This window comes from Gorilla gorilla, chromosome 5 (assembly GCF_029281585.2).
Source record: "Gorilla gorilla gorilla isolate KB3781 chromosome 5, NHGRI_mGorGor1-v2.1_pri, whole genome shotgun sequence".
NCBI lineage: Eukaryota > Metazoa > Chordata > Mammalia > Primates > Hominidae > Gorilla > Gorilla gorilla.
The window spans coordinates 42,838,768-42,865,692 of NC_073229.2; the positions used below are offsets into that span (position 1 = coordinate 42,838,768).

A 26,925-nucleotide genomic window follows, 5' to 3' on the forward strand; every position below is an offset into this window, starting at 1 on the left:
TCCTTGGAAAAGAAAATGTTTACATTGCAAGACACTGTAGGGCTATGGACAAGGGCAGGCCCCTGGGGGGGACACATTTACCCACACCTGCCACAGGAAAGAACACAAGCCTATCTGTTTTTTCCCACACTTCAGATGAAACCATCTCCACCTCATATGGCCAGTGACTCTCTGTTTTCTTTCTTCAGGAAACTTCTATGGCTGGGTAGCACTTTGAAGTTTTAATTATTAACCTATTTTAATAAAAGTGAATTCCTTTCTTGGAATCACTAAATCTTCTCCCACAACACAAAGCCCTGTAGTTAATAAATCCATTCCCAGTGGCAGAAGAGATCACAATGAAGCAGTGACAACTGGTCAAGCAAGTTTATAAATGTTTGAGTTCTTGGCCAATGTATACTAAAGAAAACATTGCCTTTTTCTGAGACCGAGTAGGAACGGAGCTTGGCTTCAGCCTATATCGACTAGAGCATTCTTTCTTGCATCCCCACTCACCACAAACCCACACTACTACCTTGCTCAGGCCACAATGTTTGAACCATGCCTTTTACTTAAATAATTCCAGAAACTGGCCTTAGGAGATAACCAAGGTTGTTGAGTGTCCCACATAGGTAAGGAATGCTGAGCCATTGATTTACACTGTTGCTGTAGCCAGCCAGATCACCAGGTTGCCCATTATTGAAGATAACCACTGTAACCAGATATGCTGACTGGCATACCCTACCCTTCACACTTGCCCAGCCCATCCTGCATACCCTACCCCTGAAGTCAATTCCCATGCTTTGCCTAATTTAAAAAAAAAAAAAAAAAAAAAAAAGCCCTACTGGCTTCAGTCAGGGAATTCTCTCTCTCTTGTGCTGCCTCTCTTATGTCCAGGTATAAACTCCAATAATGTCTTGTCTGGGGAAACTTTTTCAGTCTCATGCCAATTTCTGTGCATTAACAGCCCAAGAACCCAGAGTTGGTACCATTTCTAGCAACTGTTAGAAATTGTCATGCCTTTCAAGACTTTTATGAATGACTTGAATTTTTTATTTCCTGACTCCAATGGGACCCTAGTTTCCAACAGGCCTACTGTTGACCCTTGACCCTGGGGATCCTTTATTCTGGACATAGTCTGTGAATAAGGCCTGTCATTTCCCTAGAGTTTCTTTCCATGGCCTTTATTTCTCCTCTTTCCAATGGCAATTGTGCAACCCCTACTCCGTGGAAATGTCACACTAACTTTGGCTTGTCATTTGGCCCCTGCTGTCTTTTCTGGACACTCCAAGGTAAAGGCAGAGTTGGGTTTGAGACAGAGGTTAGGCACACCCACAGCTGAGAAAAGATGTTTCCTTCAGTCACAGTGCTCCTCCCCCACGGCAGTTATCTCACCCCAACCCCCACAGGATAGTGTAGGGCATGCAGTAGGCAGGAGGACCACAGACTCTGATTGTCCCCATGCTGGTCCCAGTGGACTCTGTGGGCTCTGGCTGTGCCTGTGCTTACCCTTCACAGATCTCTTCCCCTTTGAAACACAGCTGTGAGGAGGGAAGCCAGGAAGGACCCCTCTCACACAGTGGTGGTCTGTTTCTTCCATTACAGAATAAGTAGCGGAAAAAGTGAAGGCAGGTTCCTGAATGTGACACATTTCTCAAGAACTCAGATCTCACCAGGTATAGCCTGCAAGACCCAAGTCTGTTCTAACTTTGCCTGGCTGGGCTCTCTGATCCTCCTCAATTATTGTCCACAATGTTCAGGCTCTGTCATTTAAAACATACAGAGAGATAAAATCAGGAAGGCTGGAGCATGTGGGACAGTCACTAAATTGAGACCTTTCTGATGTGTTAATATCAGCATCTGAGCCACAGCTCAGGTGCCTGGAAGTAGCATTTTCATACAGTCAGTGGTTTGCAAATACTTTAAGGCTAACCTTTTCTCTTTCCCTCTATATTCCCAACAGTCAGCATAATGATTGTGTTTGTTCCCTACTGGATCCATTTGTTTTATAAAGTGTCTGACAGGAATGTGAAGAACAAAAAGATATATAGTTCTTGTGGAACGTGCTGGTGCACACCAGCTGGTGCACACCAGCTACAGCTTGGGTGGCTTAGGGAGGAGGATCATTTAAGCCCCAGGTTTCAAAGTTACAGTGAACTGTGATTACACCACTGCACTCCAGCCTGGCTGACAAAGTGAGACCCCTATCTCAAAAAAACAAACAAACAAACAAAATGACATATAACTCTTCTATCACCACCAAGGAACTTCCTCAGTGAAACTCCCAAGGACTACCCTTTACAGTCACATCCCCACTGTTCATATCCTCTGGCAACCACTGATTTGCCAGCTATCCTTATAATATTGTCATTTCAAGAATGGTATGTAGAAGGAATCTACATTACATTGCTTTTTTAAACCTTCCAAACCTTTTTTTTTTTTTTTAAAGCGTTTCAGCTCCAAAGACCCTCCAGCTAGTTCTCTTTCTCCCTTTCTTTATAGCCAGGTATACTTTTTGTGGTTGTTGTTTCTGCACACCTAACAGCTTACTAGTTTTCTTCCTACATTTTCAGTCCTTTTTTGTTGGCTTTGTAGATGGATCCTTCCTCTATCTGGTCATTCAATGTTGTAGCTCCTCAAGGCTCAGTTCTGTCTCCTGTTCATTTGACACTTTTTCCCTACAGAGTCTCCTCCATACTCTTGGCTTCAATTATCTCCTGAACACAAATGACTTTCAAACACATATATAGGCAGACCTTGAGCCACAAAGTTGTATCTGTATAGCTAACTGCCTTTCATACATATCTATTTGGATGTCTTAAAGACACCTGAAACTTAGCATATCCAAAATTCAGCTCAGTGCATCTCACTCATTCTCATCCTTCAAATGTCCTTCATGACAACCTGTTATCTTCAACGACTCCCTTTCTCTCCCTACCCTATAGCTAAGTCAAATCCATTAATCTTACCTCTTAATTCTCTCTCATAACCATCTTCCCTGTCACCCTAATCTAAGCCATCACCATGGCCCTCTGGGCCACCGCCATAGACCCCTAACTGGTCACCCTACATTCACTCTTTCTCTAATTTGTTCTTTCCACAACGACCAGAATAACATAGTTATTTAATTTTAAATTTTTGTGAGTATATAGATGTATATAATTGTGGGGTATATGAGACGTTTTGACACAGGCACACAACGCATAATGATGTCATGAAGAATGAGGCAGAATAACATAGATTAAATGGAAATTTAAAATAATTCCACCCTATCAACCTTTTTTTCCACTTCAGTCTCCTGTAATTGTTCCTAGGAGAAACAGCAAAATTCCTAACATAGCCTAGGAGATGAAGCATATGTAATGACCCCTACGCACTTCCTCCAGCTTATTTTGTACTATGTTCTTCCTCCTAATGATAGCTGGTCTTCTTTCATTTCCTCAATGTACAACCCGATATCCAGAATATTCTTTTTTGATCCCTTCCTCACAGATTTAACTCTTCTTATTGTTATGGGAATTCAGGGACCCCAAACGGAGGGACCGGCCGGAACTGTGTCAGAGGACCATAAATTGTGAAGATTTCATCTTAATATGGACATTTATCAGTTCCCAAATAATACTTTTATAATTTTTTATGCCTGTCTTTAATCTCTTAATCCTGTTATCTTCGTAAGCTGAAGATGTATGTCACCTCAGGACCACTGTCATGATTGTGTTAACTGTACACATTGATTGTAAAACATGTGTTTGAACAATGTGAAATCAGTGCACCTTGAAAAAGAACAGAATAATAGCGATTTTTATGGAAAAAGGGAAGTCAACCATAACGTCTGACTGCCTGCAGGGTCAGGCAAAAAGAGCCATATTTTTCTTCTTGCAGAGAGCTTATAAATGGACGTGCAACTAGGAAAGATATTGCTAAATTCTTTTCCTAGCAAGGAATATTAATATTAATACCCTGGGAAAATATTGCATTCCTTGAGGGAGGTCTATAAACGGCCGCTCTGGGACTGTCTGTCTTGTGCAGTTGAGATAAGGACTGAAATATGCCCTGGTCTCCTGCAGAACCCTCAGGCTTACTAGTTTTGGGAAAATTCCACCCTGGTAAATTTGTGGTCAGACCGGTTCTTTGCTCTCCAACCCTGTTTTCTGTTGTTTAAGATGTTTATCAAGACAAAACGTGTCAGGTGGTTCCAAGATGGCTGAATAGGAACAGCTCCAGTCTACAGCTCCCAGCGTAAGCAACACAGAAGACGGGTGATTTCTGAATTTTCAACTGAGGTACCAGGTTCATCTCACTGGGGCTCATCAGACAGTGGGGGCAGGACAGTGGGTGCAGCCCACCAAGTGTGAGCTGAAGCAGGGCGAGGCATCGCCTCACCTGGGAAGCACAAGGGGTCAGGGAATTCCCTTTCCTAGCCAAGGGAAGGGGTGACAGATGGCACCTGGAAAATCGTGTCACTCCCACCCTAATACTGCACTTTTCCAATGGTATTAGCAAATGGCACACCAGGAGATTATATCCCATGCATGACTCAGAAGGTCCCACGCCCACAGAGCCTCGTTCATTACTAGCACAGCAGTCTGAGATCGAACCGCAAGGTGGCAGCGAGGCTGGGGGAGGGGCACCCACCATAGCTGAGGCTTGATTAGTTAAACAAAGCAGCCAGGAAGCTCGAACTACGTGGAGCCCACCACAGCTCAAGGGCCTGCCTGCCTCTGTAGACTCCACCTCTGGGGGCAGGGCATAGCCAAACAAAAGGCAGCAGAAACCTCTGCAGACTTCAATGTCCCTGTCTGACAGCTTTGAAGAGAATAGTGGTTCTCCCAGCATGGAGTTTGAGATCTGAGAACAGACAGACTGCCTCCTCAAGTGAGTCCCTGACCCCTGAGTAGCCTAACTGGCAGGCACCCCCCAGTAGGGGCAGACTGACACCTCACACTGCTGGGTACCTCTCTGAGATGAAGCTTCCAGAGGAACGATCAGGCAGCAACATTTGCTGTTCAGCAATATTCACTGTTCTGCAGCCTCCACTGCTGACACCCAGGCAAACAGGGTCTGGCATGGACCCACATCAAACTCCAACAGACCTGCAGCTGAGGGTCCTGACTGTTAGAAGGAAAACTAACCAACAGGAAGGATATCCACACCAAAACCCCATCTGTACGTCACCATCAAAGACCAAAGGTAGATAAAACCACAAAGATGGGGAAAAAGCAGAGCATAAAAGCTGAAAATTCTAAAAATCAGAGCACCTCTCCCCCTCCAAAAGAACGCAGCTCCTTACCAGCAACGGAACAAAGCTGGATGGAGAATAACTTTGACAAGTTGAGAGAAGAAGTCTTCAGATGATCAAACTTTTCCGAGCTAAAGGAAGAAGTTCAAACTCATCGCAAAGAAGCTAAAAACCTTGAAAAAGGATTAGACGAATGGCTAACTAGAATAACCAGTGTAGAGAAGTCTTTAAATGACCTGATGGAGCTGAAAACCAGGCACGAGAACTACGTGACAAATGCACAAGCTTCGGTAGCTGATTCGATCAACTGGAAGAAAGGGTATCAGTGATTGAAGATCAAATGAATGAAATGAAGCGAGAAGAGAAGTTTAGAGAAAAAAGAATAAAAAGAAATGAAGAAAGCCTCCAAGAAATATGGGACTATGTGAAAATACCAAATCTACGTCTGATTGGTGTACCTGAAAGTGACAGGAAGAATGGAACCAAGTTGGAAAACATTCTTCAGGATATTATCCAGGAGAACTTCCCCAATCTAGCAAGGCAGGCCAACATTCAGATTCAGGAAATACAGAGAATGCCACAAAGATAACTCCTCGAGAAGAGCAACTCCAAGACACATAATTGTCAGATTCACCAAAGTTGAAATGAAGGAAAAAATGTTAAGGGCAGCCAGAGAGAAAGGTTGGGTTACCCACAAAGGGAAGCCCATCAGACTAACAGCGGATCTCTTGGCAGAAACTCTACAAGCCAGAAGAGAGTGGGGGCCCATATTCAACATTCTTAAAGAAAAGAATTTTCAACCCAGAATTTCATATCCTGCCAAACTAAGCTTCATAAGTGAAGGAGAAATAAAATCCTTTACAGACAAGCAAATGCTGAGAGATTCTGTCACTGCCAGGCCTGCCCTACAAGAGCTCCTGAAGGAAGTACTAAACATGGAAAGGAACAACTGGTACCAGCCACTGCAAAAACATGCCAAATGGTAAAGACCATCAATGCTAGGAAGAAACTGCATCAACTAACGAGCAAAATAAGCAGCTAACATCATAATGACAAGATCAAATTCACACATAACAATATTAACCTTAAATGTAAATGGGCTAAATCCTCCAATTAAAAGACACAGACTGGCAAATTGGATAAAGAGTCAAGACCCATCAGTGTGCTGTATTCAGGAGACCCATCTCACATGCAGAGACACACATAGGCTCAAAATAAAGAGATGGAGGAAGATCTACCAAGCAAATGGAAAACATAAAAAGGCAGGGGTTGCAATCCTAGTCTCTAATAAAACAGACTTTAAACCAACAAAGATCAAAAGAGACAAAGAAGGCCATTACATAATGGTAAAGGGATCAATTCAACAAGAAGAGCTAACTATCCTAAATATATATGCACCCAATACAGGAGCACCCAGATTCATAAAGCAAATCCTTAGAGATCTACAAAGAGACTTAGACTCCCACACAATAATAATGGGAGAATTTAACACCCCACTGTCAACATTAGACAAACCAATGAGACAGAAAGTTAACAAGGATATCCAGGAATTGAACTCAGCTCTGCACCAAGTGGACCTAATAGACATCTACAGAACTCTCCACCCCAAATCAACAGAATATACATTCTTCTCAGCACCACATCACACTTATTCCAAAATTGACCACATAGTTGGAAGTAAAGCACTCCTCAGCAAATGTAAAAGAACAGAAATTAAAACAAACTGTCTCTCAGACCACAGTGCAATCAAACTAGAACTCAGGATTAAGAAACTCAGTCAAAACCACTCAACTACATGGAAACTGAACAACCTGCTCCTGAATGACTACTGGGTACATAACAAAATGAAGGCAGAAATAAAGATGTTCTTTGAAACCAATGAAAACAAAGACAACATACCAGAATCTCTGGGACACATTTAAAGCAGTGTGTAGAGGGATATTTACAGCACTTATGCCCACAAGAGAAAGCAGGAAAGATCTAAAATTGACACCCTAACATCACAATTAAAAGAACTAGAGAAGCAAGAACAAACACATTCAAAAGCTAGCAGAAGGCAAGAAATAACTAAAATCAGAGCAGAACTGAAGGAGACAGAGTCACAAAAAACCCTTCAAAAAATCAATGAATCCAGAAGCTGATTTTTTGAAAAGATCAATGAAATGGATAGACCACTAGCAAGACTAATAAAGAAGAAAAGACAGAAGAATCAAATAGACACAATAAAAAATGATAAAGGGGATATCACCACCAATCCCACAGAAACACAAATTACCATCAGAGAATACTATAAACACTTCTACACAAATAAACTAGAAAATCTAGAAGAAATGGATAAATTCCTGGGCACATACACCCTCCCAAGAATAAGCCAGGAAGAAGTTGAATCTCTGAATAGACCAATAACAGGCTCTGAAATTGAGGCAATAATTAATAGCCTACCAACCAAAAAAAGTCCAGGACCAGACGGATTCACAGCCGAATTCTACCAGAGGTACAAAGAGGAGCTGGTACCATTCCTTCTGAAACTATTCCAATCAATAGAAAAAGAGGGAATCCTCCCTAACTCATTTTATGAGGCCAGCATCATCCTGATACCAAAGCCGGGCAGAGACACAAAAAAAAAAAGAGAATTTTAGACCAATATCCCTGATGAACAGTAATGCAAAAATCCTCAATAAAATAATGGCAAACCAAATCCAGCAGCACATCAAAAAGCTTATCCACCATGATCAAGTGGGCTTCATCCCTGGGATGCAAGGCTGGTTCAACATATGCAAATCAATAAACGTAATCCAGCATATAAACAGAACCAAAGACAAAAACCACTTGATTATCTCAATAGATGCAGAAAAGGCCTTTGACAAAATTCAACATCCCTTCATGCTAAAAACCCTCAATAAATTAGGTATTGATGGGACGTATCTCAAAATAATAAGAGCTATTTATGACAAACCCATGGCCAATATCACACTGAATGGGCAAAAACTGGAAGCATTCCCTTTGAAAACTGGCACAAGACAGGGATGCCCTCTCTCACCACTCCTATTCAACACAGTGTTGGAAGTTCTGGCCAGGGCAATCAGGCAGGAGAAAGAAATAAAGAGTATTCAATTCAGAAAAGAGGAAGTCATATTGTCCCTGTTTGCAGATGACATGATTGTATATTTAGAAAACCCCATCATCTCAGTCCAAAATCTCCTTAAGCTGATAAGCAACTTCAGCAAAGTTTCAGGATACAAAATCAATGTGCAAAAATCACAAGCATTCTTATACACCAATAACAGACAAACAGAGAGCCAAATCATGAGTGAACTCCCATTCACAATTGCTTCAAAGAGAATAAAATACCTAGGAATCCAACTTACAAGGGATGTGAAGGACCTCTTCAAGGAGAACTACAAACCACTGCTCAAGGAAATAAAAGAGGACACAAACAAATGGAAGAACATTCCATGTTCATGGATAGGAAGTATCAATATCATGAAAATGGGCATACTGCCCAAGGTAATTTATAGATTAAATGCCATCCCCATCAAGCTACCAATGACTTTCTTCACAGAATTGGAAAAAACTACTTTAAAGTTCATATGGGACCAAAAAAGAGCCTGCATTGCCAAGACAATCCTAAGCCAAAAGAACAAAGCTAGAGGCATCATGCTACCTGACTTCAAACTACACTACAAGGCTACAGTAACCAAAACAGCATGGTACTGGTACCAAAACAGAGATATAGACCAATGGAACAGAACAGAGCCCTCAGAAATAATACCACACATCTACAACCATCTGATCTTTGACAAACCTGACAAAAAGAAGAAATGGGGAAAGGATTCCCTATTTAATAAATGGTGCTGGGAAAACTGGCTAGCCATATGTAGAAAGCTGAAATTGGATCCCTTCCTTACACCTTATACAAAAATTAATTCAAGATGGATTAAAGACTTCAATGTTAGACCTAAAACCATAAAAACCCTAGAAGAAAACCTAGGCATTACCATTCAGGACATAGGCATGGGCAAGGACTTCATGTCTAAAACACCAAAAGCAATGGCAACAAAAGCCAAAATTGACAAATGGGCTCTAATTAAACTAAAGAGCTTCTGCACAGCAAAAGAAACTACCATCAGAGTGAACAGGCAACCTACAGAATGGGAGAAAATTTTTGCAATCTACTCATCTGACAAAGGGCTAATATCCAGAATCTACAAAGAACTCAAACAAATTTACAAGAAAAAAACAAACAACCCCATCAAAAAGTGGGCAAACGATATGAACAGACACTTCTCAAAAGAAGACATTTATGCAGCCAACAGACATATGAAAAAATGCTCATCATCACTGGCCATCAGAGAAATGCAAATCAAAACCACAATGAGATACCATCTCACACCTGTTAGAATGGTGATCATTAAAATGTCAGGAAACAACAGGTGCTGGAGAGGATGTGGAGAAATAGGAACACTTTTACACTGTTGTTGGGACTGTAAACTAGCTCAACCATTGTGGAAGACAGTGTGGCGATTCCTCAAGGATCTAGAACTAGAAATACCATTTGACCCAGCCATCCCATTACTGGGTATATACCCAAAGGATTATAAATCATGCTTCTATAAAGACACATGCACAAGTATGTTTATAGCGGCACTATTCACAATAGCAAAGACATGGAACCAACCCAAATGTCCATCAATGATAGACTGGATTAAGAAAATGTGGCACATATACACCATGGAATACTATGCAGCCATAAAAGTGATGAGTTCATGTCCTGTGTAGGGACATGGATGAAGCTCGAAACCATCATTCTCAGCAAACTATTGCAAGGACAAAAAAACCAAACACCGCATGTTCTCACTCATAGGTAGGAATTGAACAATGAGAACACTTGGACACAGGAAGGGGAACATCACACACCGGGGCCTGTTGTGGGGTGGGGGAAGGGGGGAGGGAAAGCATTAGGAGATATACCTAATGTAAATGATGAGTTAATGGGTGCAACACATCAACATGGCACATGTATACATGTGTAGCATATCTGCACGTTGTGCACATGTACCCTAGAACGTAAAGTTCTAGGGTAATAATAATAATAATAAAATTTTAATAATAATAAAATAAAAAATTTTAATAATAATAAAAAAAGACAATACATGCAGCACACTGCTGAACATAGATGCTTATCAGTGGTTCTGCTTTTGTCCTTTGCCCTGTGATCTTTATTGGACCCTTATCAGTGGTTCTGCTTTTGCCCTTTGCCCTGTCCCCTCAGAAGCATGTGATCTTTGTTGGACCTTTATCAGTGGTTCTGCTTTTTGCTCTTTGAAGCACGTGATCTGTGTACCTACTCTCTGTTCTTACACCCCCTCCCCTTTTGAAACCCTTAATAAAAACTTGCTGGTCTGAGACTCAGGCGGGCATCATGGTCCTACTGATATGTGATGTCACCCCTGGCGGCCCAGCTGTAAAATTCTTCTCTTTGTACTGTCTCCCTTTATTTCTCAGCCAGCCGACACTTATGGAAAATAGAAAGAAACTATGTTGAAATACTGGGGGCAGGTTCCCCCAATGCCTTATACTTTAGGTCTCAGTTCAATCAGTAGCCCCACTGGGAATTCCCTGACTCCCCATATAAGGTCAAATCCCACTGTGACACAGCCTCACAGTACTATGTCTTTTTCTCTCACATCACTTTCAAACTGATTTTTTTTTTTTTTTTTTTTGAGATGGAGTCTTGCTCTGTCGCCCAGGCTGGAGGGCAGTGGCGTGGTCTCAGCTCACTGCAACCTCCGCTTCCCGGGTTCACACCGTTCTCCTGCCTCAGCCTCCTGAGTAGCTGGGAGTACAGGCGCCCGCCACCATGCCTGGCTAATTTTTTTTTTTTTTTGTATTTTTAGTAGAGACGGGGTTTCACCGTGTTAGCCAGGATGCTCTCGATCTCCTGACCTCATGATCCACCCGCCTCGGCCTCCCAAAGTGCTGGGATTACAGGCGTGAGCCACCGCGCTCAGCCAATAATTTCATTTTTAATTATGAGGTTGGTTGATTAATATCTGTGTCCCCTAGAAAACTGTAAGCTATGCAAGGGAAGGAACCAAGTTTGTGTTAGGTTTCCGTTGCACCCCCACACCCTAGCGCACATGAGGATTTCAACAAATATTTGTTGAGAGAATAAATCAACATTGAAACTAATGGCTCACAACAGTCATTCTTACAACCCTTTTTATAAACCTGAGATATAAACATGTCACCACTCCTAAAGTATCTTTAGAACAGCTTTATATTTACTTGAGAACTAGAACTTAGCAAAATGTTATAATAATATGTGTTTAATTAAATATACTACAGAAAGCACCCCCCCTTTATGACTAGGTAGTGGTCTAAATGTTTATTTTATACTGCACTTGATATTTTCCCATAAAAACAAGTTGCGAATGGCAAGTAAATTCTAACCAGCCCACAAAAATCTTACTTACCCCATGAAGTAGTCAACATTGTATTGATTGGAGCTTTAAGACTAACTGCACTTTTGATCCATGAATTCAGTGTACCATTTAGTCCAGAGCACCCCTCAAGTCCAAACCCTGGGTCTTCCATGCCCATTCAGCCTTTAGTATCTCTCTGTCCTAAAGCTTTCTGAGACCTGAGCAAAGCAGTAAGTAATGTCTTGACAGAAGGAAAGCTCCAAAAACAAGATCTGCTAGCAGCCACAGAAAAAAGAAGGGAAGTATACAGAAAAGGCAGTGTTGCTGATAAGGGGGTTGGGTAAAGTGGACAGGGTTGCAGAGAGGGCTCAAGCAGATAGAATATCAAGGGTAAGCAGGGTGCGATACAAGCAAGTTCTATACCCAAGTAACTGAGTGAATTGTAAATCAGGTGTTCTGAAGATGGCAAATACTATATATTTGAAAACTGTTTTAACATCCTAAATCCCTCCCCATCCCCCAGCAAGAACTCTCAATTCTTATATCTAGTTACAGAAGACGTGAAGACAAACCATCAAAAATAAATATCCTAAATTCAGTAGAAAAACAATACACACCATACCTTTGTTCCATTCCGAGTAGGCAGGGGCCAAACAGCACAAGAGCAGCTCCTCAGAGAAAGCTGAAATGGAGTGAGGTTGAAATCTTCTTTTAAATAACGTTTAAAACTTCTAGAAAGGCTGCAGCCTGAACAATTCAATTTGCTTGGTAACAAATTTAATCAGATTTTATTGTAGCCAGAAAACCTTTCCGAAAGTAATTACGAGAGCACAGCAGGCAAGAGCACAGCAGGCGAGTCAGACTTCTGGCGACATGAACACTCAGCCTGCTGATATGAATTTCAGTTGTCTTCATATATCTGCCAACCTTTCCATTACCCTCCCAGCTCCGCCCACAGAGCCTAGCAAAGTGCACTTCAGATAAACTCTGAATTCCCCACCAGCACAGGAGTATGAAGTGCGTACTTTAGATAAACTCCGAATTCCCCACCAGCACAGGAGTATGAAGGGGGTGTGTGTGTGTGTATGTGTGTTCATACATATGTGTGTCTGAAAGCACATGTATGTTTTTGCAGACACATGAATGTAGTGTCAGAGGAGAAAATATTAAGGAGAACTTAATATATCACTCCCTAATTTTTTGTATCCTTCTGTAAGTCATCCTGTCACAAACACAGATTTTGGTTTTCTTTGTAATATAATAAGAATTGCTTTATTGTAAAAGAAAAGACCTCTGTATAGTATTTCCCACCGGGGCATACAGTTTAGGCCTGGCCTCTGTTCCTTCCCGATACCTCCCCTCCCCTGACTGTACTGTCCTCTCAACCCTGAGGGCTCAGACTAGTGGGAATTCAGAATCCAAGTCTCTTGAGACATCTGTATGCCACTTGGTTTATTTTCCCCAGTTTGATAAATATCCTGTCTTGCCCAGTCACTGTTTCAGCTCTAGCAAGCAGGTGTTCTATGGTTCTTTAAACAAACACAATACAGTGAAGAACTAGCTGGCATTGTGCCTGCCCAGGTATTTTCAAAAACTCACCTTAAGTCCTCCCCGCTTCTTTAAAATCAATTCCTCCTTTTCCCACTGAGTGCTCTTTCTCCTGAATCCCTGGAGAATTCTGTGCCTCAAAATTTGCACTTAAAAAAAAAAAAAGCAACACTAAATTCTCTTTTATGTTAGTCTTGTCTCTCCAACTAGATTATAAGTTTCTGAAGCACTGGCAATGTGACTTTGAACTTGTATTTACCACAACGTTTAAAATTCTGTGTAGGAAACAACTAAGCAATTCTCAGGAAACAGCAAGAGGACAGTTGTAACATCTTATTCTAGTTGGAGAAATGTCTGATAGTAGGATAAAGGAAGAAAAGACTGCTATGTAGAGCAATTCTTCTAAGTAACACCTGCCCTCAAAATATTCTTTTCCTCTCCAAATCAAGAAGGTCTCTCAAATTATTCCTTCCCTAGTTCTAGATGACATCACATGACATTTTTTAAAGTGAGGTATGACTTACATATAGTAATGTGCACTAATCTTGAATGTATAGCTCTATGACTTTTTTATGCAGGTATACATTCATGTAACTACCTCCCACATCAAGATATAGAAAATTTCTAGGACTCCAGCTAACTCCTTCCCGGTCAACATCCACTCAAATGATAGCCACTCCTCTAATCTGTATCACCATAGACTGGTTATGCCTAGTCTTAAATTTTGTATAAATGGAATCATATGCTGTTTTGTATCTGGCCTCTTTCTCCTACCATTATGATTGTGGGATTTATCCATATTGTAAACATATTTCATGTTATGTGCATATTTTATTGCTGGAGGTTGCATATTTATTGCATGTTAAATAAATTCTACGTAAGCCTCACATAGGAAAAGAAAGCAGGAAACCACCAGAAGGAACTGAGCCTTGAGATGCACAATTGCTTAGGGAACCCACAGGATTTGCCAACATTGAGAAAAATAGACCTCTGATTAGAAATAAAAGCCATCTATTTTCTCTTATACAAGAAACATTAGACATATGGGAAAAATTAGCTGCCAGAAATAAGCTGAACAATCAGGGCAAAGATATCTTTCTGCAAGACAGATTTAGTAAAGAAAACAAGGAAGAATTTTCAGAAAAAGAAATTTAGTGCATCAAGGAATAAAAAGGGATTATAATAGCAGGAACCTGAATTCTCTGAAGGAGAGAACAGGTGTGGCAACATCTTTTTGACTTAAATATCAGATAGAAACAAAGAGGACTTTAGAATTCAGGTAAAGGGAGTTCTGTCTGGAAGATAAGAAAGGCAGAGAACAGAGGCCCTTTCTCTTTTTTGATTTCCAACTTTTAAGTTCAGGGGTACGTGTTCAGGATGTGCAGGTTTGTTACACAGGTAAACATGTGCCATGGCAGGTTGCTGCACAGACCATCCCATCACCTAGGTACTAAGCCCTGCTAGCATCCATTAGTGATTCTTCCTTTCAACAGGACAGAAGAGGAGCCTTGTTAGTAAGGTGGTAGGTGACAAATCCCTGGTAATGGGGCAGATGGAGGATTTTTTAAAACACGTGAATACTCTCTGGAGAGCTGTGATGCCACCCTTTTCGCCATCTCAGACCTTCAGCAAAGTGTGTCCACACAAGGTGAATGGAATGAAAGAATGCCATTTGGGGAACACAAAGGAAAACAATGTGTTCCATGTCTGCACCAGGACAGGCTATAAGAACAGACTCTAAGAAGAGGTAAAATTAGGAAATCTAGGACAAAGAAAATTGGACCTAGGTGGGGACCAAGTACAAAACCTCTTGGAATTGAAAAGAAAAAAAAAAAAAACAGGAGTTAGGGGAGGCATTAAATTTCCCATCAAGAATGGGATGAAGAGCCAGACATTTTATTTAAATCTCAAAGGGAGGGGTAATTTTCAGGAAGGTGTCACATAAATGAAAAGGGGTAACAAAAAAGGAGAGAACAAAAGGATTTTTCCAATAAAATCATGGGCGCCAAAACAAAACAAAAAAATAGTGGAGATCTTAAGTAGCAGAATAATATGCCAAAAACCAAACCGGGCAACTGTGAAACAGATAACCAATTTAAGGAATCTCCTAAAAAACAGAGAAGTTATGAAAGAAAATTAAGAAACAGGAAGAATAATATATGATAACTTCTACATAACAGAAATTCCAGAAAACAAATGAAGGAATGATCAAGAATAAGTTAACATTTTTCTCAATAGAAGAAAATCTAGATTTCATATTTAAAGAATCTAAGGATTGTTGGGCAGGAATACTGAAAAAAGCCATATTACAGATAATCTGTTGAAATTTGTAAATGACAGAAAAGAATCCTACAAGAAATCCTACAAACTTCCAGAACACTCCCCCACCCTCCTCACACTCACTTCTCCCAACAAAAGACACTCCAACACCTTCACCAAAATCAGGTGTCTGCCAAGGGCAAAGAAACCAGTGGACATTGCTCTCTTATTTGGAAATAAAATGCCAGGAGACCCAATGGAGTGATGTTTACAGAATTCTGAGGGAGAATTCTGAGGGAGAATTCTACAGCCAAATGGTGACTCAAGTGTGGCTGTAAAAATAAAGGCCTTTTCAGACTTGTAAGGACTCTGAACACACAATTTCCAACTGTGGTCTCAGAAATCAGTTCCACAGTATACTGTCCCCCTCAGCCTCAGAGTCTTTGGTGAATCTCCAGGTAACAGAGAGTTTCATCTCCCAAAGAGGCCCTCCAGTCTTCTCTGGTAAAGGTTTTAGATACTCTCACCTTCCCAGACATCTGAGCTTCATTTTCTCCTGTGTCTCCAGAGCTCTTTTTGCTTTTTTTTTTTCCCTTCTATTCTGTCCAACCTTAGCTATTACTGTTCTTCAGGTGTCCTTGGCTCACCATTCTCTTATTACAGAGACTATGTCTGTCTTACTCATTTGTTTCCAAAACCTCCTCGAGTAAAAAGAGGAATTTGCTGGAAGGGTCTGGGGAGATCTCGAAAAACCCAGCATAGAAACCTTAGCCCATCTGGCCTCATGCAAGGCCGGAGTCTCGGGCTCTAATGTCAGCACTAGAGAAAAACACGTATCTTCCTTCTCTTCCTGTGTCTCCATGGTGTGGGAGAGGAGGGAAGAAGAACTAACCTGAACGGCCAGCCACAGGCATTCACAGGGTCAAGTGCATGGTGGGCAGGGCCACTGAGCTGAGTAGCATCTTCTACGTCTGTGTTCCACCCAGGAGTGGGGGCAGTGAGGGGAGCAGGCCTGGAGTTTTTAGGCTACTGGTGGGCCTCAGAATCTCCTCTGCAAGCACTTTAGAACTTCCAAGTCTCAAAACAGAAATCCAGAATGGGCAGTAGAGGACCCCTCTTAAGCCTCTAAGTCATGTACTCTGTCTGTTATCAAAGAAGGCTACACTGGGATTTTTAAGATATTGTACTGATTAATAAAAATCATTCTTTCCACCCATTTGCAACTGAGTCTTTGTGTGGGTGCCTGCCTTAATTTCTAGAACCTAGAGAACTCTCTCCCTAAGTAGCCTTAGTGAAACCTGAATTCTTTCTAGGACTGTGCTAGATTTTGGAAGGCAAGCACTATACCATCTTCTTTTTGTTGCTCATATCTGGCCAAGAGCCTAGATCAGTGGTACACAGTAAATGTTTAATAAATGTTGATCAGCAAACAATATCTTAGCATATTCATTTCTTGGAAGTATTAACTAGTTTGCTTTTGTAACACCTTTTAGTCCAGCTTTCATTTTCCATTTTCCCTTCCTGAAAACACTCAAAGGCCATTTCTGTCTCATTTTATCATTCCTGGAATAATATCACCCAAGTATATCAGGCAGTTTTAAGTCTTTTCAAAATTCATGGAAATAAGTATGGAATAATTTTTACCAACCAAGATTAATGGCAGTGCAGAAGAAAAATGCAAATGCAATATAATTGTTTCACTGAATTTCTTAATTTTTATGTCTGTGTTAAATTTAACAGCAACTGAGTGGGGAAAGATTTCAGGTCATCTTTTCATTGTTCCATTCATGGCCTGTGCAGATAAGTTGCATCAGATCTGATGAGAAGTAGACTCAAATGAGTGAGCACTGTTTCTCTTCTTGTGGGGTGCTGCTGTGGGGTTCATCTTTCTTTCTAGACCAAGGAGATAGCTAAGAAGGAGAGAATTCACTGTGGTAGTTCTTGACTTGCATGTTGTAGGTTGCTCTTTATCTCCACCATGACTGATTTTAGCCTAGGGCTTTGGATCAGGCATAAACAGCCAAAGTTACTAACCTAACAGGCCAGACAACTTTGCCATTCCATAGTTCTCATTTAAAAAATCTATCCAAGAAGCCCTACCTACCTCAAGTCAATCCCCAGCTTCCTAAGCATTCAAGGTCTTCAGTCTATATCCTTAAGGGAACACATCTGTAGAGACCTTCCTACCACAAGTGACACGTCAGCCCGGCCAAACACTCAGAGGGCACATTATCGTGCTAAGTCCTACGCTAAGTGCTAGGGATATAAAATCAAATAGAATTTCAGCCTTCACCTTCAGGAGGTTACAGCCCAGTGAAGGAGACAGACATCCAGCCAGAAAATGTCAGTAAAATGTCAGCAAATGTGACAAGTGACCAATTCCTCCACCTTGGTTCTAAGCATTCTCCTCTACCCCATAGTCGAGAATCTTAAGCTATTGTCTCTTTCTCTCCTGATTCTTAAATCTTTCCTATCTGTTCCTTCCTTTAGCATCTAAATGTGTGGAAGCTTCTCCCATTTTAAAAACTGTAAAACTGGCCGGGTGCAGTGGCTCACTCCTGTAATCCCAGCACTTTGGGAGGCCAAGGTGGGCAGATCACAAGGTCAGAAGATCAAGACCATCTTGGCCAACATGGTGAAACCCTGTCTCTACTAAAAATACAAAAAAATTAGACAGGCGTGGCAGCACGTGCCCGTAGTCCCAGCTACTAGGGAGGCTGAGGCAGAAGAATTGCTTGAACCCGGGAGGTAGAGGCTGCAGTGAGCCAAGATCATGCCACTGCACTCTAGCCTGGCGACAGAGTGAGACTCTGCCTCAAAAAACAAACAAACAAACAAAAAAACAGTAAAACTACAATTCTTTCTTTACTTACTGTTACCATCTAGTATTAACCCTTTCTCTTTACTTTCAGAGCCAAACTTCTGGAAAGAGGTGTATTCTCTCTACCTCTCTCTCCTCCTCTTCTTTCCATTCACTCCTTAAGCCACACAGTATGGATTTCACCCTCGTCATTCCACCAAAAGCATTCTTCCTGAGGTCAAAAATATCTTTCTGGGTGGGTGCGGTGGCTCACATCTAATCCCAGCACTTTGGGAGGCCAAAGTGGGCGGATCACTTGAGTCCAGGAGTTCGAGACCAGGCTGGCCAACATGGCAAAACCCCATCTCTACTAAAAAGACAAGAAATTAGCCAGGTGTGGTGGTGCACGCCTGTAGTCCCAGCTACTCGGGAGGCTGAGGAAGGAGAATAGCTTGAACCCGGGAGGTAGAGGTTGCAGTGAGCTGAGATCACACCACTGCACTCCAGTGTGGGTGACAGAGCAAGAGTCTGCCCCCCCCAAAAATCTTCCACATCATGATATTCAAATCATGCATTCTAGTGTAGTCAGCCCCTTCCTGGACATCTCAGCTCCATCTGGCACAGTCAATGATGTCCTCCTTTTAAAAACACTCTCCCCTTCGGCTTCATGAAACATTCCCTCATTCCCCAAATTCCACAAAACACCAAACCCTTTCCCCTTGAAGCAGACACACTGCCCTAGTCCAAGCCCACATAGCTCTTGTCTGAACCACAGCAGGAATGTCCCAACTGAGCTTCCTGTGTCTCCTCTCGCCACCCTGCCCTCCAGCCCACTTGCCACATCACAGCCAAATGAGCTTTATTTAAAATATCAGATTTGATCATATCTCTCTTTAAACTCTTAATGATTTCCAACTTCCATAAGGATAAAGTCCAAAATCCTTAGCGTGGCCTGCCATAAGCATCCTGGTCTGATTTGTGCCTGCCTCTCTAGACTCAGGTCAAATCACCCTCCCCAGCCCTCTCTCCATTCTGGCCAGTGTGACCTTCTTACGGTAAAAAAAAAAAAAAAATATATATATATATATATATATATATATATATATATATTCCATGGACTTTCTCATTTCAGCTGCTCTCTCAGCTTGGAGTGGTCCCCCTCCTCATCTTTGCCTGGCTAACTCCTACTCACTACTCAAATTTCAACTTAAATGCTACTTCATCTAGAAATCTGATTCCCAAGGAATTGGTTAAAGCCCAATATGATCATACAGCTTGTATAGCACTGTAGTTCTTCTTAACAGTCAGCACACCAATTATTACTTATCCAAGGTTTATCTTTACCCCTAGACATGACTGAATGAGAGCAGGCGCCATGCCTGTCTTGTTCATTGCAATGTCCCCAACACCTGGCATGGTGCATATTTTTAATGAATTAAGAAATGAATGAATATACTGAATGCATTAAGAACAATTAAGAGGGACACCTAAACCAGTCTGTAACAGGAAAATGAAGGCCAAGCATTTTCCAAATCTATAATACTATGATTTCTGGAGGAAGAATGCACAGAAAGAGCCAGATGCTTGTAAAGGACAGGTGTATTTACAGAAACAGCAAAGGTGTGTAGAAGGGTTTTAAAAGAATGATTGTTAATTTGAAGTGCTATAAAATACAGCAGGATCTAGGGTGTGAACAAAATCTGATAACTCTGGCCAGTAGCATGTTCTGAGAGAACATATGTTACATTAGATGAATTTATGTTGCATATGTTTAGCTAAGTAAAGGATACTTAAACAATCACTTCTAGAATGAGTCATCTGGAATTAGCTCATGCCCATAAATCAACACAACCCAGGCCTGAAAGAATCAAGGCCTTATACGTGCAAGAATTTGACATTTTTAAAAAAAAAAAAAAAAGCAGCATTAGCAATCCATAAAAAATGTTAAATCATAAATGTCTAGAGCTGTAAGGAACCTTATATTATCCAGCTCAACCCCGCTACACCTCCTATCATTCTCATCCCAGGGGTGTGTAATGTGGGAAGCTGAGGCCCTAGGAGGTTAAGTCACCTTCCTCTGGTTACATGTCTACTTTGTGGCTAAACTGGTCGTAGAAACTGGGTCAGCTGAGCACAGTGGCTCATGCCTGTAATCCTAGTACTTGGGAGGCCAAGGCGGGCAGATCACGGGGTCAGGAGTTTGAGACCAGCCTGGCCAATGTGTGGAAACCCGTCTCTACTGAAAATACAAAAATTAGGCAGGTGTGGTGGGGTGCGCCTGTAGTCCCAGCTACTTGGGAGGCTGAGGCAGAAGAATCACTTGAACCCAGGAGGCAGAGGTTGCAGTGAGCCGAGATCTCACCACTGCACTCCAGCTTGGGTGACAGAGTGAGACTCCGTCTCAAAAAAAAAAAAAAAAAAAAAAAAAAAAAGAAAGAAAGAAAAAAGAAAACAGGTCTGTATTTCAATGCCTCCTAATTATCTGTAACTTTTGATTCTGTAAACTTCAATGAAACTACTCCAAACCATGGCCTGAAGGTGGTTTTCTGGAAACCCTTACCTTCCTCCAGTCTTGATACTGATTCACTATGTAGCATATCCTGTGTGAAGAGAAGCCTGTGGGTGCTGCTAACCTCAACACCTACCCCCTACCACCCACACTGCTGAGGGTCTTAGGAGTTCATAATGGCAGTAACTGAAACACTTTGAGTAACTCCTTTAAATGATGTCCTGTTCTGTGGCATTAAGTAACATCGCTCTCATCTGTCCTTTGTGATTTCTCAGTCTCCTTGCTGTCGTATTTGGGAAATATAAATATTTGGGAATAAACAAACAATGTAAATAAATGTTTGGGAAACTTCTTGTGTTATAGAACATTATAGAAAATATACATATTTGTTTTCATCTATCTATATAGATATATATATCTTCTGCATCATGATATTCAAATAATGCATTTTAGCCAGCCCCTTCCTGGACATCTGAGCTCATTTGGCACAGTCGATGATGTTCTCCCTCACAGTTAGTTCCTGGTTCAGAACTCCCACATCCCTTGTTACAGTCTTTCGTTATAATGCTGGGTGTGTTATGTCTCAGGGGCAGGCCTCAGGAAATAATCTCTTTCCTGCATTCCTTTTACCCGACCCAAGGCAGGATTCTAATGTTCCCTGTCTTTCTGATTGTGGGTCTTAAGAGTCTTCCCGATGAGGGCCTTGCCTCATACCCTGGGGGAAGGAATGCTGATGCCATGAAGTTTCCATAAAAATCCAAGAGGACTGGGTTCAGGGAGCTTCTAGATAGCTGAACACATGGAGGCTCCTGGAGGGTGGAGCCCAGGGAGGGCATGGAACTCTGCATCCCTTCCCCTATGCCTCTCCCTATGTGTTTCTTCATCTGTATTCTTAGTAATATTCCTTATAATAAACAAGTAAATTTAAGTGTTTCCCTGAATTCTGTGAGCTGCTCCAGAAAATTAATCAAACCCAAAGAGGGGATTCCTGGGAATCTCAACTTCAAGCTAGTTGGTCAGAAGTTTCAGAGGCCCAGACTTGCAACTGGTGTAGAGGAGACAGTCTTGGGGACTGAGACCCAACCCATGGGATCCGACCCCATCTCTAGGTAGATAGTGTAAGAATCGAATTGGAGGACATTTGGCTGGTGTCCACTGCTTGAAGTGTGGCAACCGACCCCCTAACCCCCAACATATTTGGTCATAGAAGTCTTCTGTGTTGATCGTTGTAGTGTGAGAGTAAAGACACAGCTTGAGAGAGTTTCTCCCTACACAGCCACTGATTGCACACTTTAGAATGGCTAAGGTGATAAAGTTTGTGTTATGTACATTTTACGACAATAAAAAATACTCAACAACTTCCAGCTCCAGCCATGATGGTAAGCCCCACTCCTCCTAGATCCTCCCTCTTACAACTTAAAAACATAAAATAAATAAATAAAGATTGAATCCTGAAACATGTTCAATCAACCCATAGGAAGGTACAAAAAAGAGAGACAGAGGGACAGGAAATAGAGGAAACAAAAAGAAAACAAAGTAGTGGGGCAGATATAAGCCCTAACATATCAACAATTCCCTTAAATGTAAGTGGTCTAAATACACGAATTAAAAGACAGAAATTTGCAGAGGGGATAAAAATAAAAACATGTTCCAACAATATGCTATCTATAAGAAATTCACTTCAACTTCAATTACATAGGTGGATTGAAAGTAAAAGAAAGGGGAAAAGATATACCCTGCATTCATTAATCAAAAAAGAGCAAGTCTTGGCTATATTAATATCAATGCAATTAGTAATCCTTGTTTTTAAACCACAGTTTTAAAATTTCACTAGGAACAGCCTTGAAGAGCCTCTGTGTTTCAAGAATGCTGACATCTGCCAAAGGCTTTGCAGCCCTGTCTCAGACTGGCTCAGTCCACTTTAGCCCAGGTCATGCAGATTTGTCTCCCATTAGATGTGAAGAAACAAAGTGAAAGTCTCCCTTAACCTGCTCTTCTGCCCTCCCCACAAACCAATTAAAATAACTTGAGTCATTTTTCTAGCTTTGTATTGACAGAATTTTAAAGATGAATAATATTGTGTGAGAATTTTGAAAAAAGTGTATGCTCATAATACTGATAGGAACATAAATTGATAGAGTGTTTTTAGCAATTTGACAGTATCTACATACAGATGCTCCTTGACTTACAATAGGTTGTGTTCTGATAAAACAATTATAAGTTGAAAATAATCTTAAGTCAAAAATGCATTTAATACACCTAACCTGCTGAACATCATAGCTTAATCTAGCTTAAACTTGCTGAGAACAATTACACTAGCCTACAGTTGGGCAAAATTATCTAATTTAAAATCTATTTTATAATAAATGTTGAATGTATGAGGTAAGAGTATCATACTACTTATTACTAGCTCTGGAAAAAGACCAAAATTCAAACTCAAAGCAGTTTCTATTAAATGTGCATCACTTTCACATCATTGTATAAAGTTGAAAAACCATAAGTTGAACCACTGTAAGTCAGGACCATCTGTAATCTATATAATAACTTTTAAATGTGAATATCCTTTGATTCACCAATTCTACTTCTATTCTAGTAAAATTTTTCTAATGAAATACTTTGGCATTTATACAAAAAGATGTCCATTGCAACAAAATATTGGTAACATCAACAGAGGAATGAGCAAATACATTATGGTACATTCTTCTGTGGAATACTATGCAGCAGTTAAAGAAGTAAATTTATATGTACTAAAATGTTAAAGTAAACAAAATGAAAACCAGGCCTGAAGAATTCTTGAGCAGACAAAATTGGTTATGCCTCATCATAACCTTGCTTGATTTACAAGCATAAGTGAAACTTGAGCTATATTTTATAAATGCCTATATTAAAAACAGAACTTAAGCTCAACCAATCAGAAGTAGCCAATAAACTTATGTAACTAGGGACTTTCCAAAGGGATAGACCAAATAAGGCAACTGTATAATTGTAACCAATCAAATATTTTCTTTGCTTTACTTCTTTGTTCATCCTATAAAAGCTGCCCTCTTGTGTTCCCTCCATGGAGCTCCTAAGCCACTTCTGGTTTGGAGCTGTCCCATTCATGAATCACTGATTCCTCAAAGAGACTCTGAAATTTTGTTGTGCCTTAGTTTACTTTATAACAAATATAAATAGGGCTTTAGAACACATTTTTATTGATGTATACTGTTTCACTTGGGGTGTATACAAAATTCCTACTTATAATAATGGTTTAAAATTTAAATTTATTCGTGCTATGAAATTGCTACACTATTGCTAGTAGTGATATATTATTTTGCTCATCAGCACATGAAGCCTGGAATAGAGTGGTTACATTTGAATCCCCAAAGCATCTTAGAGTCTAGCACATTATATTTACTTAAAAATTGTTTAATTAACCAATTGATGAAAAAGGCCAGCAATTCCAAACTTCCTTCCAGCTCCAGTTCTTTGATTCTAACTGGAGAAAAACTGCCCTTACATATAAAATGTTCATGACAATACCTATCTCAGACAGCTGCTATGATGATAAAGTATCTAAAATTGCTGAGGTGAGGGGTGTTATAATTTGGTAGACAAATTCCAGGGGCTATTTGTTCTGTTGTTACTCTTCATTGGACAAAACTACTTCTCTACAAAATTCAGACTCGCTCTGAGAAGTTTCAGAGAGCTAATTTCAGTGTGTATGAAGGAGGAGGGGCAGGGAGTGAAGGAAAGACAGGTGGAAATGTCAAACACTAAAACCACTGCTGTAGTTGAGAACAAAGCGGGAGCTGACAGTCAGCACTGATCATGAGTGCTAGACTTCTTAAAAAAGCAATGGTCATGTTACGGAAAGTCTCACATTTGTTAAATGCTTTAAGCACACAGTGTATTTGATTCTCACAACCAGGAAACTCTTGAAATCCAACCTCCAGAGACGTTCTAATCCAGTTCTCTCCTCTACCTGTCATTCTTTGGTCATGCTTGATGGAAAACTAGATTGCAAACTTTTAAAAATTACTGGGGCAAAGAAAATTTATAAATTTGCAGATTCATTTCCTGAAGCTGCCATAGCAGATGACCGCAAATGGAGTGCCTTTAAAAAACAACAGAAATTTATTCTCTCACAGTTCAAGAGGCCTGAATATGAAATCAAGGTGGCAGTAGGGTTGGCTCCTTCCAGAGGCTCTGGGAGAGAACCTGGTTTGGCTTTTCTCCTGGCTTCTGGTGGGTGCTGGAAACCCTCGGCATTCTTTTGCTTATAGATTCATTGCTTCATTCACCTCCAACTTCACATCATCTTTTCTGTTTTTGTTTTTTTTTTCTTTCCTGTCTGTCTCTTCTCCTCTTATGTAAGGACGCACACTTGTCATTGGATTTAGGGCCCATCCAGATACTCCAGGGTGATTTCATCCTGAGATTCCTAGCCTAATTATATCTGCAAAGTCCCTTTTCCCAAATAAGGTCACATTCAGAGGTTCCGGGTGAACATATCTTTGGGGGCAGGGGCACTCAACCCCCTACAGCTTGTTTGTATGATTTTTATTTTGGAAGAAAGCTACTAAAGCAGAAATATAAACAACAGAAGTAAATGCAAAAGATAAACTGAATGGAAATAAAAGCTAAAAATAGAAAACCGGCAGTTTCATGGGCAGTTTCAAGCTGACAGATTTAAGGAGTTTGTGGTATCTGTTCCAAAATTCTGCAATATCCTTTTAAAGAAGCTGACTTAAGCTTGGAACTAAAATGTTTACCACTTACCAACCAGAGCACACCACCCTCCCAGTGTCCTTTCCTGGAATTTAGGAATTTATAAAAAACAAATTCATATCCTGGAATTTCTAAAAAACAAATATTCGTGACTGTAATATACTAAGATATAATTACTTGAGAGGAAAAAGTACACAGAAGCAATTAAACAGAGTTTGAAGTGTCATCTACTAAATTTAGATTGTTTCCAGTAAGGTGGTGAGCTAAGTACATCAACAGATTCTCTTGTTTAAAACAACTAAAAAAGGGGCCAGGCGCGGTGGCTCACGCCTGTAATCCCAGCACTTTGGGAGGCCGAGGTGGGTGGATCACAAGGTCAGGAGACAGACACCATCCTGGCTAACACGGTGAAACCCCATCTCCACTAAAAATACAAAAAAATTAGCCGGGCGTGGTGGCGTGCACCTGTAATCCCAGCCACTTGGGAGGCTGAGGCGGGAGAATGGCGTGAACCCAGGAGGCGGAGCCTGCAGTGAGCCGAGATTGAGCCACCGCACTCCAGCCTGGGCGACAGAGCGAGACTTCGTCTCAAAAAAAAAAAAAAAAAAAAAAAAAAATCTGAAAAGAGCCCATGAAAGTAAGAAAGTAAGGAATTCTCAAATCGGGCTAAGTGAAGACGAGCCACTGTAGAGAAGTTGTGAGAGGCCTGGAGCCGGCCGTTTGTCAAATGAGAGAAGCGAGGAAGAGGAGATTGAGCTTTGTATTTTATGACCTCAAAGGCACCAGAGACACAGCCCGGGGTCTGCCCACGTTGTGGAGTGTGTTAAAAGAGAGCGAGATTCCCATCATTGAATCATTACTGGTCAGCAAAATTAAACTGTGTCTAACAGGAGATCTGCCACAAAAAAGGTTGGGATCATAACGAGTTAAACCATCTATTTTAGAAAGAACTAGAAATAAACCCATATTAGTCTCCAACCCCTCACCTCTCCCTTCTCACCTCCAGCTCTAGAGGAAAGAAAATCTACGAGCTCAAATTTTAGTGCTAAGCAGAAGGGAGATTAAAACAGCCTTCTAAATACTAAAAACCAGAGAAATCTAGCCTTTATGCATGTTTGTAGCTTGAATTTACACTACCTGAGAGAATTGGAGAAAAGTCTTGCTGAACATTTAATTTAGAGTGCCCCTGGACTAACAGTTCTCATAAACCTAGAAGAAGGGGAAAATTCTCTTTGAAGGACCCCATCTTTAAGCTAGCTAAAGAGAATTTCTGCAAGTGAAATTACAAACCATGAAGCAGCTCATGGCACAAAATTACTAAACAGCCAAGGCACAATGAGTAAGAGCTAGCAAAAACAACAGATTACATACACATAAAACAGACCCACAATAGTACGGTTAATATTATGATCAATTCTATATGCCTGAGCCTGAAATATGCCTGTTTACATACTTA

General features: G+C 40.9%; 1 protein-coding gene across 8 annotated transcripts in view; it reads right to left on the reverse strand.

Moving 5' to 3' along the window:
* The window catches only part of CMAH (cytidine monophosphate-N-acetylneuraminic acid hydroxylase-like), a 374,208-nt gene that overhangs the window by 73,939 nt on the left and 273,344 nt on the right, over positions 1-26,925 (reverse strand). For 2 of the 8 annotated variants that reach the window (XM_055390396.2, XM_055390401.2), the window contains exons 3-4: positions 13,243-13,340; positions 12,266-12,325 (exon numbers count right to left, since the gene is read on the reverse strand). The exons of 3 other annotated variants lie outside the window; for them this stretch is intronic. In XM_055390396.2, coding sequence (XP_055246371.1) covers positions 12,266-12,276 — 11 coding nt within the window. In that variant the 5' untranslated portion in view covers positions 12,277-12,325; positions 13,243-13,340. Of the gene's footprint in view, positions 1-12,265; positions 12,551-13,242; positions 13,341-26,925 lie in introns of those variants that run through there. 3 more of the 8 variants (XM_063707389.1, XM_063707390.1, XM_063707392.1) reach the window with 3 other exon arrangements.